Consider the following 17,474-nt stretch of genomic DNA (forward strand, 5'->3'; position numbering starts at 1 on the left):
CACAATAATAACACTAAGTTGATGGACAGGATCTTCCCTCATGTTTAATAATCGCTTCAATTATCCTTTTTCCCAAAAATTAGTGAACTGTTTTGCTCGGTTGTCCTACGCGAAAATAAATTTGTGGTTGAGATTGATTTCTTCCAAGGGCAAAATAATTCTTTTCATAAAAGAAAACTGAAGCGACTGAACAAAATACCATTAGGTTACATGGAAACTCAAAAACTACATTAATGTAAGGACAATAGGCAGAACCAAGAACAAGCGGGCAATTACTATTTGTGCGTTGCAATTTTAGCTTCAGCTTCATAGATAAACTATACAAAAACGACCGATTTCATGACAACGGACGTCGAAATCGGTGAGAAAAATTACGAATGCGCTTCGTAAAACGTAATTTAATTTATCAACATAGTTTATGATGATAAACAAAAAAACCCCTCCCTTAATTTTGCAATAAGAAGCTGGCTTAAAAAATGAATTAAAATTGAACACGCTGTAGTCACGGAACCACTAATTTCAGTTAACAGGTTAAATGTGTCTTAATGTTTAACTGCAAAATCTTTCTTGACATTTAAATCCACGAGCAGCGAAGTCGTCTCATTGTGTCCTTCACTGCTTGTCTTACTTCTCTGATCTTCCAGCAGTAAAGAATCAGGTTTAGTGAGGAATTTAAGTAAACTAAAGTCGTTGTAGATTCCCTAGCAGTTAGAACGGATGCAGTTATCACTTTGTGAGTGTTCAAAACCAGCATTATACCATATGGTAGATAACAAACAACTAAAGCTAACTGCACCCACAGTGCACTGGACACTGTCTTTCTGTATCGCGCTAGGTTTAGTGCAACTGATTGGCTCGGTTGAGCTTGCTGAACACGAGTTCGATTATTTCGGAGGGCAACGAAAATTCTCACATAAGAAAAAACCGAGGTGACTAAACACAACGATATAAGTACCTCACCATACCATAACGTTATTTGCTGATTCACAAAATACATTGATGTGAAGACAATCGGTAGAATCCAAAAAATAGTTAGAGTTACATATATTCGTTTGACATTTACAATTTGCCTGTATCTGAGCCGTAACAACAGAGCGAGGAGTCTGTCCACGCTTATTGCAGTCAGTGTCAACAAAGACACTGAACACAGAACATATCCTGTGACAAAGGCTGCAGTATGTGTGTAGTGGCAAACGTTCCATTGTTCGTTTCTCGCAGACATCCAAAAAATAACAGTTTGAGGCTCTGTAATGGTACCAACACACAAATCAGATGTTGCCAGGGAACGAAGCAAGAGTTTGGACGGCGCATGAAGTGAAGACTCTTTGTGAAGAGCAACTAGGATCAGAGTGTTTCCCAGAAATGCAGTAATGGACAGAAAACTGTTTATTACCGAAAGACATATCAGCAGGGTCTCTGTAAAACGCAGAACGGATGGCGGCGGATGGCGGATGGCGGATGGCGGACGGCGGATGATAAAATGCGGATGACAAAATGCGGATAATAAAATGCGGATGACAAAAAAAATTAAAATAATAAATAAATAAATAAACAATTTTTTACGCCCAATTTCTTTTAGAAAATTATGTAAAAATTACGTGAAAATTAAGTACTGATTCATGCCGAAAGACTTACGCTATGGCTTGACCGTTTATATGTTATGAAGTTGCACTAGGAAATAGCCGGAACAAATTTTTCTAACCGCTCTGCTTGACTTGAGGCGAGGGTACATCTGAAAGCTGTTTTTACGCCGCTTAAAATCGATTTAACGGAAATATCTCGCTCGCTTTTCAAGCAATACAAGAACCTTTAGCTCATAACACAAATCAATGTTTGATTAGTTAAGATTTGATGTAGTTTAAAAATGAACTAACCGGCAAATCAAGTAAGTTATTTTGCTTACGATATACTGTCTACGTGCGGGTCTAGGGGTAAGCTAAGCCTTCAGTGGCCTTGTAAAACAATGATAATAAGATTTACCTCGACAGAAGCCGGAAGACATTGGTCAGAGCTACAACTAAAATGCTACTATCGCAATTTTGTAACATGCATTACACTCAACCCAGGTCAAGCGTGAAAAGGTTTTCCAAGAATGAAATGAACATTCGAATTTCTCTTTGTAATGTCCGACGTGTGAATGGAATGTTGGACATTTCTCTGGAAATCGTTCCGAAAAAGACGCATTAACTGAAAAAAAGATTCAAAATACTTAGGAAACAATTGTTATTCTTGAAATATTTTATTAAAATGACATGTAAATTTCAAAACTCCGTTCAAATTTCAAAAATATCGTTCACGCGTGACCTGGGTTGACTGTAAAACGCAAAAGCCATAAACAATCCCTACCATCGTGGGCTGGACCACCATTTTCACCATACATGTACAGTGAACACAAAAAAGGTTAACAAAAATTGCCTGACTTTAAAAAAAGGTTGAAGATCGAATGAGTTTAATCAATTCATTAACTTAACTCACCTCTTCCAAACAAAAGTTGGCTGGCCCAAAACCGCGTAGCTTTCCGACAACTCAGATATCGGTTAATCCAGGTGCACGGTTCATTCACTCGAGCTATTACACACGCTAACAAACCTTTCTACAGGTGCCGTGCACGTACAAACGCTCGGTGCAAAATCGACAACTATTTAGGGTAGGGTGGTGTGTCGATCAAGTACTGTAGTGGTAGTAGTGTAGTTTTCTTTGTTAAATGTTAGTTACTAATAAAGATGGGGGAAAAAAGGACTGTAGTGGTGATGTTAAGTTGAAAAGTATGGATCCCGATCAAAAAGTACTTCTTCTTCGATGAAAGTGCTTTCTTTTTTTCGGATCTGACGATACATAAAGAAAAAATGTGGGAAATTTGTGATTAATTGATTAATCAATCAATTTATTTATTATTTTAATTTTTTTGTCATCTGCATTTTATTATCCGCATTTTTCCATCCGCATTTTATTATCCCTATTTTATCATCCGCCGTCCGCCATCCGCCATCCGCCATCCGCCATCCGCCATCCGCCATCCGCCATCCGCCGCCATCCGGTCTGCGTTTTACAGAGACCCGGCTGTGTATTCCTCCTGTGATTTCTGTTGAACAAGCCTGTCCTCCATATAATTGGAACTCTTCATCTTCAGTTAGGTTAATTATGGCCATTTTGCTGCAATGCGTATACAAAACGAGCACCGAATTGATAATAAAACTTGTTTATATTCTGACAACGGACTTCTTCGTAATACCAGAATGTAACCACCTGGTACAGTGTTGATTTAGTTCATGAATTAAAATAATCTGAAGGTTGAGGGAGAACAATCTAGTTAAGTAGACGTCAAACCTGATGTCGATTTTTCTTTCTTATATTTTTTTGTCACTTCGTTAGAGGTAAAGTTCAACGAATACGAGAATTTAGTCTCGTTATTCTTAGAAATGACAAGCCTCTTCGAGTTTGCACGTCACCCAATAATTAAAGACATTTAAGGTAACTTCGGTACGACGAACGCAGAAGTCAGATTGGCGTTTTGCATTTCCTCAAAAGAATTAGTAAATAGATGAGAATAGTTTATAATTCTGGCCTTTGATGGCAACGCAAAACCACTCAACTTCCATTAGAACCGGAAAACGGAGAGCGGCAATTTGAAACAAGAAAGGCGTCTACCAATTTACCATGTAAATTAAAGCATAAAAAAATTTATCGTGAAAATTTAAATTTAACAAGTCCGTCGTCTTGCTGAGGTCGCTCAGAATTTCAATGAGTATTTTCAACAATCCACCAAAAAGATCACAGACATTTGGGACTGTGCCACACCGCACTTTTACTGGAAAATCAAGAGAAAAGGAAAAAGATTTGTAGATTAGAAAATTGAGTTCTTTGATTATCGTATATCAACCGGCCTTTAGAGAAAGGTCAGGTAATATTAACATGTCTTTAACGCTGGTTCACGCACTTGCCAAATACCTAGAAGCCATAGCACAGTAAAGCACAATTTCTGTAACGAAGACTTAAAACATAATCACAGACTCTAAAGGGCGATTTAGACGGTACGATTTTGCCTACGATTTGTCGCATGCGACACGCTTACGCCATGCCTACAACACGAATCGCGTCGTGTAAATCAACCTACAACATCCTTACGACAGACGCACACAACACGAAAAATGTCGTAGGATTTTAAAACATGTTTTAAAAACCCTACGACAATCGTCGGTAAAGGCAATGTTGAGTGGCGAGAGTTGTGTACGATTTTTACATGACGCAAGCAGCGCGCGCTCTAGAAATCGCATGCGACAAATCGTAGGCAAAATCGTACCGTCTAAATCGCCCTTAAGGAACAAATTAATTATTTCTTAATTTTACGCAGGTTTAGTGGGCAATGAAGTTAACTTATTGTAAAAGTTGATCTGTTTTACGTGAAAAGAAATTAGTGCTCCAACCTTAATTATATGACAATTACATTGTGAGATTGCCCACAACTTATCTCAAAATGTGTTAATTTAATTTAAGTCTAGAAACAAAAAAAGAGTGTGAAAAAGCAAGAGAACCGTAGAAGAAGAGGCTTGTTAAGAGAGGTACTTAAAAATACATTAGAAAAGAAAGATAAGATGAAAGATTGAGAGAAAAGAAAAAGAAAAGTTTCAAACGAGATAGAATGCTCACGCAATGACTCAGTAGTTTGTGAATTGCAGCGTAGAGTATAAGGAATGTTGTGCAGCTACCACTAACTAAACATAAATGATAGATCAGATAAAATATTCACAGAATTAGTACAAAAATGAGTTTTCTGATTGATATAATGTCAAACCTTTGAAAGCCAATTACTCAGCAACACAACCCTAAAATAAATAGATAATCGACACGCACGTACTCGTAAATACATCTAACAGAAACAATAGCCTGTTATTTGTGTTTTAAACACGAACGACTGATTTCATGACAACAGAAATCGAAATATCAGAAACATTGCTAATACACCTGATAATGCACACATGAACGTAGTTTATAACGAGAAGCAAAAAAACACCTCCTCTAATTTTCGATAAGCAGGTGGCTTTGTTGAAAAACACATGGATTAAACTTAAAAAGCGTTGTATTCCCGATACAAGTAATGATGAAACAAGGCTATAACTAACAATTTTTTTTTTCAGTAACAGTTGAAACATGTCTCGATGTTTAACTGCATGAAGAGCAGCAAAGTTGTCTCACTGTTTCCTTCACTGCTTGTCTCACTTCTCTGATCTTCCAGCAGTAAAGAATCGGGTTTAATGAGGAGTTTAAGTAAAGTAAAGTCGCTGTAGATTCCCAAGCAACGAGAGGGGATGCAGGTAACTTCTGAGTGTTCAAAACCAGCAATATACCATATTGTAGATAACAAACACCTAAAGCCAACTGCACCCACAGCGCACTGGACACTGTCTTTCTGTATCGCGCTATGTTCAGTGCAGCTGTTTTGTTCGGTTGAGCTTGCTGAACACAAGTTCGATTATTTTGGAGAGCAACGAAAATTCTTACATAAGAATAAACCGAGGTGACTAAACACAGCGATATAGGTGCTTTACCATAAAATAACATTATTTTCTCATTTACAAAGGACATTAATGTGAAGACAATCGGTAGAATCCAAAAAACAGTCAGAGTTACGTATGTTCGCCTCAAAGTTACAATTTGTCTGTATCTGAGCCCTAACAACAGGGCGAGAAGTCTGTCCACGCTTATTGCAGTGAGCGTCAACAAAGACACTGAACACAAAACATATCCTGTGACAAAAGCTGCAGTATATATGTAGCGACAGATGTTCCTTTTTTCGTATATCGCAGAGACCCAAAAAATGACAGCTGGAGGCTTCACAATGAAACCAACACACAAATCAGTTACCGTCAGGGTACGAAGCAAGAGTTTGGACGGCGCATGAAGTGAAGACTCTTCGTGAAGAGCAACTAGAATCAGAGTATTTCCCAGAAATGCAGCAACAGACATAAAACTGTTTGGCACATCATCTGACTGTGTATTCCTCCGGTGATTTCTGTTGAACAAGCCTGTCCTCCGTATAATTGGAACTCTTCATCTTCAGTTAAGTTAGTTGCGACCATTTTGCTGCAATGCGCCGGAATACAAAACGAGCACCGAATTGATAATAAAAACTTGTTTATATTCTGACAACGGACTTCTTCGTTATACCACAACGTAACCACCTGGTACAGTGTTGATTTAGTTCATGAATTAAAATAATCTGAAGGTTGAGGGAGAGCAATCGAGTTAAGTAGACGTCAAACCTGATGTCGATATTTCTTTCTTGTATTTTTTTGTCACTTCGTTAGAGGTAAAGTTCAACGAATACGAGAAACTTAGTCTCGTTATTCTTAGAAATGACAAACTTCTTCGAGTTTGAACGTCAGGTAATAAGTTAGAATTACGTTAGGCCGAGAAACAACAAATGTCAGATTCGTGTTTACATTTTCTCGAAAGAATTAGCAAACAGATGTGAATATTGGTGAGAGAATTAAATTTTCCATTCTAATTAACAATTATTCATCGAAGTGGAGGTGAATAGTTGTGGATATCCACCACTTTCACCGACACTGAGATGAAAAATTGTTTTAGTATATACCACACAAGCTGAATAACTAACAAGCAAAAAAAAATCCTTTATTGTTGTCAGTGTACCGACAAATGGTGGGAAATTTTAAAATAACGCGCGCACTTATTTAGTTGCTAAGGTGTCATTTCTTTCAATTGTTGTGTGAAATTCGTCTTGTTTTCGAAACCATGCTACAAAACATTAGGTGTTTCATTGTTTACATTGTAATTATAGTGCTCGGAGGTTTTCGTAAACAAGGTATCGTATTTTCATTTTTCGCCTTAGAATATGAGGTTGGACAGATTAAATATCTTACCATTTAATGCCGTCAAACTAAATTTTGTTGCCATTTTTGTATTTTTTGTAACAACTGCCCCGTTTGTCTAAATAAATTTCTCATTAGTGACCTTGGCGAGACGGGAAGCCATCTTGTTTCTCTTCGGTTGCTCGGAGGTGAATAGTATTTGGCTAATCACCTCCGAGCTAGCCAATCAGCGTGCGCGAAAGGAACTATTCACTTATGTGGTATATACTAACTATAGATTTCATTTGCCTTTGCTTTTTCTCTCGAATTACTTTGTTGCGTTTGTTTCGGCAAAATGTCGTCCCATGTGACAGAATCCTTTTAAACGACTTAACTGTTGTTGTGTTAGAAAGTTTTCAGTTTGTAGTTTAGCCAAAATCATTTACCATCGAAAGCGTGATTCACGCTTATTCCCGCCTTCGGTAAATACAAGAGAATCGTGCAGCTTAAAATTACAAACATCCTTCATTTGCGATTGTATTTGCCTATTCCTTTTGTTGAATCGAATAAATAAAAAGCCAAATCATTTATACTGATAAATTCACTACCATAAGTTTAACTTTGTAGCATTACCGTTTAATGACCCTTCTAGGCACGCTTTTAGTTTGCATAAATAGTTTGTCTAAATTCATGTGATGTTCATGCCGATCAAATAATGAAAACGAATTAAGAAAAAACTGAACAGCTTCCTGTGGCTGTGATAGCTGTTAGTGCATGTTTCGCAACCAACTTCAAATTTCGTTTCAAATTTCGCGTAGAAATTACGAATATGAGAGATCGACAGACTGAAAGGATCAAAAGTTTTCAACGTAGCTTCCCGGTTGAGAAGAGTGTAAAAAAGGCAAGCGAAACGTAGAGGTAGAGCTTGTAAACAGAGGTACATAGGAATACATAAAAAAAAGAGAAGATGAAAGGAAACCGAAAGAAAAGTTTCAAGAGAAATAGATCGAAATAGAATGCCAACACTATGACTCAGTGTTGCAGTGTAGATATAAGGAATGTTGTGCCAATAGCACTAATGAAAAAACAAATTGATAGATCAGAGAAAATATCAACAGAAATACAAAAATGAATTTTGTGATTGTCATAATGTCAAACCTCTGAAAGGTAATATTAAGATGTGTTTACTCAGCATTGTCAACCCTAAGATAATTGGATAATCGAACAAAGGAGACGCGCGTAGTCGTAAATACATCAGTCAGAAGGAAAGAGGAGCTGAAATATTGAGTAAGAAGTTTGTAAAGCTGTAAGTGAAATAGAATGCTGAAACTATGACAAAGTGTTAGTGATTTAAAGTATACCTCGGCGAGTGCCGCTGAAAGTCCTCAGCGATCTCCTCCAGCACATTGGGTGAGACAGCCAGATTAAAAAAAATACCTTACCAAAATCAAACTTTGTAACTACGAAAAATTATTAGGATCTCAGACGGGATAAATCTGCAGTCTGTTATGATGCAAAGAGCGTGAATTTAAACGGCCTTTGTTTATTTATTTATGCCAACAAAAATGTTACTTGAAATTGTATGTTTACGTTATTTGAAGTTCTTCATGATTGTCCTAGTTCGCTCAACGTGTACAATGTAGCCGATCTATCTTGGAATCGAATATTTGGTTTTATTAACAGAGATGATGACATAATTTGGCCACCGAATGCTGACGCAAGGGGGGTACGGAGGGGGCGCAGCACAACAAACTTTCCCTGACACTGCTGTGTGGCGTTTGCCGTAAACGTGATTTTAAATGTCTCTTGTGTCAGCTTATTCAATCCTGTTGTTTTGTGACGTTCTTGTTGGTGTCACAGTCGTAGATCTTGAGGTCCCTAATCGTACGTATAGGTCATGATTACTCGAAAATGATTTCTTTTCTACATCTACATCTATACATTCACTTGCGATATCCATTTGGACGGTGAACGTTGCAGACGACTGAGTCCAGCAACTGAATGGACCTGTGAAAGAACACCGGCCAAATGGCTCAATTCCACAATAGCTTAGGACCAAGAACTATGTTTATAAGCATCACAAGACGTCTTAGAGATAGGATAACTGTTGTACATTTCATGAGATGCCCACAGCTGCTTTTCCGTGGAGTATCTCATAAGGGATACTAGTCAGTCCAGCAATTCTGTCCCCCAGTTGTTGTAGGTGCTGGCCTTTTTTCTGAATTCCTTTATATTACCTTAACTGAATGCTTTTGTTGTACTTAAACTCCTTAAACATAATATCACTTAAATAGCGACAATTTGTCAGTTAGAGACAGAAACTTAAGTCCTGGACTGGTCAACAAGGATAAAAGACAGTATTGAAGGATTACCTTCGCTTAGCATGCCAAACGTTTGAAACAATAAATAAATAAATAAATAAATAAATAAATAAATAAATAAATAAATAGAAGGGGACTTCGCAAAATACTGCCGGCTTCCTGCAATCTCTTTGTTGTCAGATTGTAGCCATTTCGTGTTGAGATGACGAATAATATTTAGGAAAAAGGACGGGAGCACTTAACTAGGTTATTCAAGAAAAATAGTCTCAAACGTCCTCGGGGTCGTTTGTTTTCCAAGATTCCTCTTCGGCCATAAAAATAAAATGGGATACTCGTGTGCTTTAATTAAAATACTTTGGTCTGTTTGTACTCTTTAGCTGAATTTTAAGTCGCAAAAAATTTATTGGAAAATCCAAACTGGCCTTATTTTGCTCTCTCAGAGCGACATTTTTTATCCCTTGAAAGCAAAAGGAACAAGACACTTGGAAGCGTTCCCGCGGGATGCTTTGGTCGATGCAAGCATTAACTTTGAATGGCTACCCACAGTTACATTCTAATTATACGTACAAATAAATAAGTTATTTACCAAAGGCATTCACTGGTATCTCATGCGCAAATGAGCTTCACAACATCCAAGTTTGCCATATATAGAATACTTCATGGAAAGTATGTCCGTATGGTATTTACGCACGAGTTGGCGAGGTATTAGAAATCGAACGAGTGAGATTTCTGATACAAAACGAGTGCGTAAATACCACTGATACGGACACACTTTCCATGGTGTATTATGTTTATTATATGCATACTGAGATTTGAATTATTGTTTTAATAATAATTTGTCGTTACACAGATTAAAGTCAAAAGTTCATAAAAGATGTAAGCGATGTAAAATGCCTTTGCGTTAGAAATGCAACATTACATCAAGCACAAAATATTAAAATATAGGTTGTAAAGTTTAATCTGAGTCGGACTCCTCAATTCGGATTCTCTTCCATTTCTCTTCGGTGGTTTCAGTGATGGACGCCCCGGTTTGAATAGTTGGCGAGGTAGTAAGTGCGTTGACGAAAATCGTAAACTGGCCTCCACTTATTACAGCTCCCTGGAAAAAATTCATCGGGGGTTTTACTCGTGCTTGCGTCAGCAGTTGCTCGAGTTTGTGTTTGAGATGTTCTGCTCAAGATGCCTGATATATTTGTTTGCAGGTTTAAGTTCAATCCACTGTAGTTTGGGATGCTTTGCACGTTTCTGTGCCCGCCTAACTGCATGATATGTGTTGGCGGAATATCGTTATCATTAAGTTTTTGAATCATACTGTTTACGTGCGCTATGGCTGGTGAGACGCTCGTTGTTGATGTTTGCTTTCAAAGCCATCGTTTTCATTAAGGTGTTTAGTTTGTTTACATCCATTGGTTCCGCCTTGAGCCAGATTATTATGGAGCTATCCTTTCTCGTGTAGTATATTCGCAGGTAAAATGATGCTTCGCCAGCCTTCATATTTTTCGGTCGCTTGTCGCGGTAAATTTTGTACACGGCTACGGGATCTCGTTCAGTGCCAGTCGAGAAAAAATTTGGCTACACCTTTCGGACGTTGGAGGCGTCAACACCAGACTTCGTATTTGTTTGTCTCTCAGTGTACACTAAATATTCGTTACCGTCTGCGTCCTCAGAAAGTTTGACATCACCCCAGCACAAATCTCTGAGCTATTGACAATCTTGCATTTCAAACATATTATTTTCGTATAGTAGGTCGATTTCCTCGTCGGTCAGCGCCACAGCAGCTTTAGACTTGTTTCCACGGCCTGCTTTCTTCAACTCTTTTTACTCGGAATGCCCGCAGGGCAGGGCGTGTCTTGGTTTGGGTCGGGTATCTTTTATTGTCTTCCTCGTAGTCACAAATCAGCACATTAAAGGCCGATATTCACGGTTGAGCGCGTGCGCGAGCAGATCGGCTCAAAAATAAATTGTAAGGGTCGACACTAAATTCGACGTGAGCTTGTGGTGAAATAATCTGTTGAAATCGTGCCCGAATTTTGATCATCCGCTCTTTGTTCACCACTTTTGTAATCTTGTGTTTCCTCTTGTAAATATAAGTTCGTTTTTTGTAAGGTTGAAAGTTTTTTAGCTGCCGAAATCGACATTTTAGTGGATGAATCGTCAAAGGAGACGTCGCGGCCGACCGGCGACGGAACTTACTGTGGACTCTATGGAAGCACAGAAGTAAAAGCGGACAGAGTGGAGTGGATGTAGATGTCCTGTATGGTTAACAAGATACGTTCACCAACCGTGGATTATTTGTAACGGGATGAGTCTGTTTAAAATAGACAACGATTTCGCGGAACATCTGCTTTCGCTGGAAATGGCAAAGGTCAGTGGTTGCAGGCATGTACTTCACCACGGCTGGCTTTGGATCAACTCCAGACTTTCAATTCCCCTCGACAGTACCCTGATGGCAAGTCTCTTCACAGTTTCCTTTTCCCTGTTTTGAAACAAATTCTTTGTACGAATAAAACAGAGAGATTGTGCAATTTACGGTGTATGAGCTGAAGAAATATTTCACACCTTCAATGACTTTCATAATGCAAAACATTACGATTTCACTCGCGATGATTTTCTAGATTTCAATCGTATTGTTTGTTCACATGGAAGTCAACTGTCAAAAACGGAGAATTCGACGGACAAACAGCATCAAACATCAGTGTTTTGCTTTGGACGGAAAAAATTGAGACGCGAAGCGAATAAATTTGTTATCAAATGCGTGAGTTGGTTGTAGTCGTCTATTAGCGGGCTCAAATAGCGGGCAGTAAAAAAAAATAAACAAAAGATTTGCGGCAAACTACAAAATCTATTGTAAGGCATTCATTTATCTATAAAATTATGGTTATTGCGAATAGCAAACGCAGTTTTGATTTGCCACCACAGCTGCGTTTTCTCAAATGCATTCCACCATCTCGGAAGGACGCTCAGTGTTGTTGTTATAAACGGTCGCATCGCTTCTTGAAGCGTGCGGATTTCTCGTTCCTCGCCTTTTCGCTGGTCTGGTAAAATCAGGCTATCGAACGAACACACTATAGTTACGCGGGATGCCCTGAGAGGGCATACCGTGTCTAAAAACGGGACGATTTCTTTTTCTTCGTCGTGGCTTCAAATCGGTACATTAATTTATTCATTAAACTCACCCCTCTCCTACTCGGGGTGTATTGTTCTGATTGTCTTCAACAGAAGCAGGCCAATCAAAATCCATTCTTGTCGCTTACATCGCGAGGGAGGGGACCCACTCACCCCTACCTGTGTGACGTCAACGCATCATTTGATCTATTTATTAAAAACGGATTAAATTTTGGGCCATATTGTTTATAACATGTTCTGGACTCAAGTGTGCCGTTTTCAAACGGAAATTTCACCATTTTGAAGCGGCAAATCGAAAGAATAACTTCTAAGAAGCACTCGACATTTAAAACGGTAGAAATTGGTGAGTTCATGGCGAAGGAATCGTGCTTTGTTTGACAGTCCTTGACCACGACGCGAGACTAAAAAGAGGTCATTGAGAAGCTTACGTTATCGTAATGGAATTCCACACATTTCCGGTGAAAGTCTGAGTCGCGTAACACAAGGAAAACAACGTAACGCGATCGTCGTGACTCAAACTATTCCATTAGCAAGGATAGTTTTATCAATCGGCGAAGCATACAGTTGGAAAAAATGAATCAGCCCCAGCATCAAGCGTAATGCCAGTGAAGCAGGCATCTTGTTAGTTTATCACTGAATGCTGATGAAATGCTGGTCCTAAGTACGTAAGTTTGAGGGAACAAATTTAGCCGTTAATTTACGGCTAAATCGAGGGTCATATAAATTATATGGAACAAATTTAGCCGTTAATTTACGGCTAAATCGAGGGTCATATATAATATTTGGAACAAATTTAGCCGTTAATTAACGGTAAAATCGAGGTTTGTATATATTATAGTAACTGAGTAAGTTTATGGCTAATTTTTTTTATATTTGTAGAATGCATTTGTTGCAAAATTCGCCGCTGTCTAAACTCCGAGTTTGAGGGAGCTTCTCGCCTTTTCGAACCGCGCGTAATCAAAAAGATCCGTATGCGTTCGCATAAATTCTGGCATTTCTTGGATGTGTTTTACATGGGCAGCCTTTTTGTTTCTTTCTGAAACGCGACAGAAACATTGGCCGGTCAGTTTCATTTTATGCCAGCAAGGACAGCAAGTTATAAGACTTGCCCGCCGTATCCCGCCTGTGTTGTGTACTAGCTTCTAATTGAATGAAAAACAATAAGCTTGACAGCGCCTACGTCATTGCTCGCACATGCGCCGAACCGTGAAACTCTCCCTATAATTTATGCATTAATATATGTCCTCCCCTAGTTGGGATATATTGTTCTGATTGTCTTCAACAGAAGCGGCCCAATCAAAATCTATTATCGGAGCGTATATCACGAGGGACGGGACCCACTCATTTCTACCTGTGTGACGTCAAAGCAAATCACCAGTTAGCAAATTTAGAAGGTTGTTTTCGTTCAATGGCGGCCACATGTATGAATTTAAGTTTCTGATCTGCCGTTTTGAGAAAGGAAGCAAAAGTTTTTCAAGCGGTAAATCGAAATAATAACTTCTAAGTAGTACAGTCAACTCTCGCCTTGCGGACACCTCGCTAATACGGACACCCCGATAATACGGACAGCAGCTAAATCCCCAGCAAAAATAAATTGCAGACGTTTGATTGAAATAAATTCCCGCTATTACAGACTCTCGTTATTTAGGACACTTACTCGCGGTCCCGAGGGTGTCCACAATAAAGGGAGTTGACTGTACTCGGCAGTTTGAACGCTGGAAATTGGGAGAGTACGCAGCGAAGAAACTACGCTTTCACAAACAAATCGAATATTTCAACGCGAAGGAAACCAGACCAGTTCAAGCGGAGGTTATGACTTTATCGCAGAGTTATTTCCGGTATGATTTCCTGTAACACAATGATAAAATATCACGCAGTCTTTCTGAAAAAAAAAAAAACCATTCAATTATTTCAATTGCGAAGGGAGGATAGTTTTTTAAAAATCTGCGAAGCATACAATGGGGAATAAATGGTGGTGCATTTTAAAAGCATTTCGTGTAAATGCGTTTAGGGGGCATCTTGTTGTTTTGACTGTAGACTTTTCCTTGCCAATTCAAATATTTTATCGTTGGTGATGCTCACGGGGTAGTCATTTTTCTTCAAATGCCGCTCGACAAATCTTTTCTCACTCATTTTTTTAAAGAAATTCGATTTTGAAAACAGTCCGGACAGCGATATTTGTACAATTTTGCGAACGGTTTGAAAAGTCAAACGCCAGTTCAGGCTTGAATGAGAATCGCTTTAATACGGATCACGCGTGAAAAAACATGATACGTGGTTCCTTATTGCAGGTATTGTTTTCTCCACACGTAAAAAATGCGATACGCGACATTTGATTGGCTTTTAGCTACTTAGACCAGCTTGCGAATGGAAATTTATTTCGCGCCTTTTTAGTGAGTAAATCTCAGTATGTATTGCAGTTTTGTGCGACTATGTTACCATTAGACTTCCTGAGGCTAAGACCGATGTACACAGAGAAGGCAAAGATGTTTTTATGCACAAGTCTGGAAATTTTACGTTCCCTCATCGGTTGTTTGTTATTTAGATAGGGCTTTATTAACATTTTTATCTTTAGATTTTTTGTTCAGAAACGTTTTTTTTTTTGTCCTAAAATCTGTCGGAAATTATGTTTCGGGTGGCAGAAAACTTTCCTACTCGTGCTTTCGGCAGATTTTCAAGAAATTCTTGAGTGAGTAAGGTTATGATCAACGAGTTTTTTCTTTGCATAGTTTTAGGTCTTAGTTACTGCGTCTATTGTAACCAATTTGAAGGTTTCCCTTTACATGTACACTAAAGAGCAGATTTAAGAAAGACTTTAAAGGTCGCCCATAGCACTTGACTCTAAATTTGGCGTATGATAAATTTACATTTTTCATTTTTGTAGCTGATAGTTTGAAATAAACTTTCTTCGTTAGTGCTTGTTTTCGAATTCCTGAAACAAGTTATCCAACTTGGATTTGCTTTTCGTTGTCTTTCTGTCTGTCTCTCTAGTCTTGCCCAAGTTAGAAGGAAAATATTTTTCATTCGGATGAACTTGGTGAAGGAGAATGAAACTAATGTCTCAATAGCATCTTTTCTTGCGAATTAATGTCAACTGGAGAAATTAAGAAGCATGTATCTACAGGTGCAAAGGAGACAAGCTATTGGCTGAACCGCAAACTAAAACGTTCTTGGCTGCAATTATAAAGTAATGATTAGGTCAAATAATCCTTGCTCTTTAGTTACCATCTTTGGATCCACTGTTTTGAAAACGATTAAAATGCAAAGAAGCTGTCATTTGCTTCCTCGCCGCGGTTTTACACGTATTGAAGAACAGTATCGGACTCCTGATTTCTATCAGGGACGTTGCTTTCCTACCAAATTATAGTCCGTAGAAATAAAACAGATATTTTCAAGCAAGGTACTGAAACGTTAGTTTAACATTCGTTTAGCTTGTTTTCGTTGGACCATCTGCTTATTTTACAAATATATGAAATATTAATCAACCATTTAGTTAGTCTTAAGACTTCCTTTGTCTTGAAACTAGTCATTATAAATTCATCGCATGGTATGACAACAGCATGGAGACAAGAAACTTTACGCGACATGGTAAGCACGGTACATTACCAGAACTGTTGTGCTCAACAAAATTGTCCGGAGGAATGAACTATCTGATATGTCTTTCAGTGATAAACAGTTTTCTGTCTATCACTGCAGTTATAGAAAATACTCTGATTCTAGTTGCACTTCACAAGGAGTCTTCACTTCATGCGCCGTCAAAACTCTTGTTTCGTACCCTGGCGACAACTGATCTGTGTGTTGGTATCATTGTACAACCTCTTGTAGTGACTGCTTGGATTTCTTTGGTGAATAAACGATGGAATACTTGTCGCTATGCCAATGTTGCAAGCCACATCACAGGATATATTTTGTGTTCGGTGTCTTTGTATACGCTGACTGCAATAAGCGTCGACAGACTTCTTGCCCTGTTGTTGGGGCTCAGATACAGACAAGTTGTAACCTTGAAGCGAACGTATGTAATTATAACTGTGTTTTGGGTTCTGGCCATTACGGGCTTCGTAATGCATTTTTGGAATGATCTTATTACCGTATGGTACGGCTACATAGGTATATCACTAGGTCTAGTAACCTCAATGTTCTCTTACGGAAGAATATTTTTTGCTCTTCGTCATCAACAAGCTCAAGTACAAAATCATGTTCACCAAGGACAACCGAGCCAAACAGTTCCACTGAACATGGAGCGATACAGAAAGACAGTGTCCAGTGCACTGGGGGTCCAGTTGGCTTTAGTTGTTTGTTATCTACCACAAGATATAGTACAGGCCTTGACCACGCAAAGACAACCAACTTTATCGATTTTCATCGCTGGGGAATTTACGGCGACTTTATTTTTCTTAAATTCCTGATTAAACCCGATTCTTTACTGCTGGAAGATAAGAGAAGTGAGACAAGCAGTGAAGGAAACACTGAGACAACTTTGCTGTTCATTTTGTTAAATCTTAATAACGTGTTATTCAGTTTCAAACAATTCGTATTTTTCGTTGTTGCCCACAGGGCAGTCATCCTACTTCTGTCTCTGAGTCTTGACTTTGAGATTTCTGCTCGAAGGTTGGAGAAAATATGTTTGTTAGCGCAGTACCCTGGCCCCTCTGCTTTAACATTGTTTGATTGGTCTCGTTGGTTAAGAACGATAACTTGAGCCATTTTCGGTGCAATAAAACTCCAAGGTCTTAAGAGTAAAGAAAAAAATGACTCAATATTCTCGTAGAACAATCTTTAAGCTTCATTTTAAGCGTAAACGGTTTGCGACACTTTTTAGCAGAGATATGATTTATCAACGAGGGGTACAAGTTTTTGCGCATCGGCGCGCTTGTAAACATAGCTCGCAGCCACGAAATGGGGATGTTTCAGTCTTAATTAACAGCGCTTCAAAAAATTTAAAGCGAACATAACGCGAATGTAACGTTGAAGCGAACATATCTAATTATAACGGGTTTTTTGGTTGTGGCTATTGTTGGCACAGCAATGTACTTTTGGAATTACCGTATAACCTTATGGTACGGTTGCATAGGTATAACAATGTGCCTCACAACCTCACTTTATTCTTATTTAAAAATTTTCTTTGTCCTTCGTGGTAATCGAACTCAAGTTCAAAATCTTGCTGACCAAAGTCAACCGAGCCGGTTAACCACTTCACTGAACATAGCGCGATACAGAA

General features: G+C 38.6%; 1 protein-coding gene and 1 pseudogene across 1 annotated transcript; one reads left to right on the forward strand and one right to left on the reverse strand.

The window, feature by feature from the left end:
• Window positions 1–424: 424 nt before the first annotated feature.
• On the reverse strand, window positions 425–2,002 carry LOC146455790 (histamine H2 receptor-like). The gene is made up of 2 exons (XM_085093835.1): window positions 1,981–2,002; window positions 425–1,416 (listed from the first exon to the last, which is right to left on the reverse strand). The coding sequence occupies exons 1-2, from the start codon at window positions 2,000–2,002 to the stop codon at window positions 575–577; spliced, it is 864 nt and encodes a 287-aa protein (XP_084949961.1). The 3' UTR covers window positions 425–574.
• A 13,726-nt stretch (window positions 2,003–15,728) lies between these two features.
• On the forward strand, window positions 15,729–16,752 carry LOC146455791 (melanocortin receptor 4-like; annotated as a pseudogene).
• The last annotated feature ends 722 nt before the right edge of the window (window positions 16,753–17,474 follow it).

The sequence above is a fragment of the Pavona decussata genome, unplaced genomic scaffold (genome assembly GCF_977016875.1).
Source record: "Pavona decussata unplaced genomic scaffold, jaPavDecu1.1 SCAFFOLD_269, whole genome shotgun sequence".
Classification (NCBI taxonomy): Eukaryota; Metazoa; Cnidaria; class Anthozoa; order Scleractinia; family Agariciidae; genus Pavona; species Pavona decussata.

What these genes read in the sequence shown, in the direction of transcription:
- LOC146455790 (XM_085093835.1), bottom strand. Translation starts at nt 2,002, where the DNA reads ATGTCTTCCGGCTTCTGTCGAG. An exon ending in GTCTTCCGGCTTCTGTCGAG is followed by an intron (nt 1,417 to 1,980) that starts GTAAATCTTATT and finishes TGCGTTTTACAG; the next exon opens with AGACCCTGCTGATATGTCTT.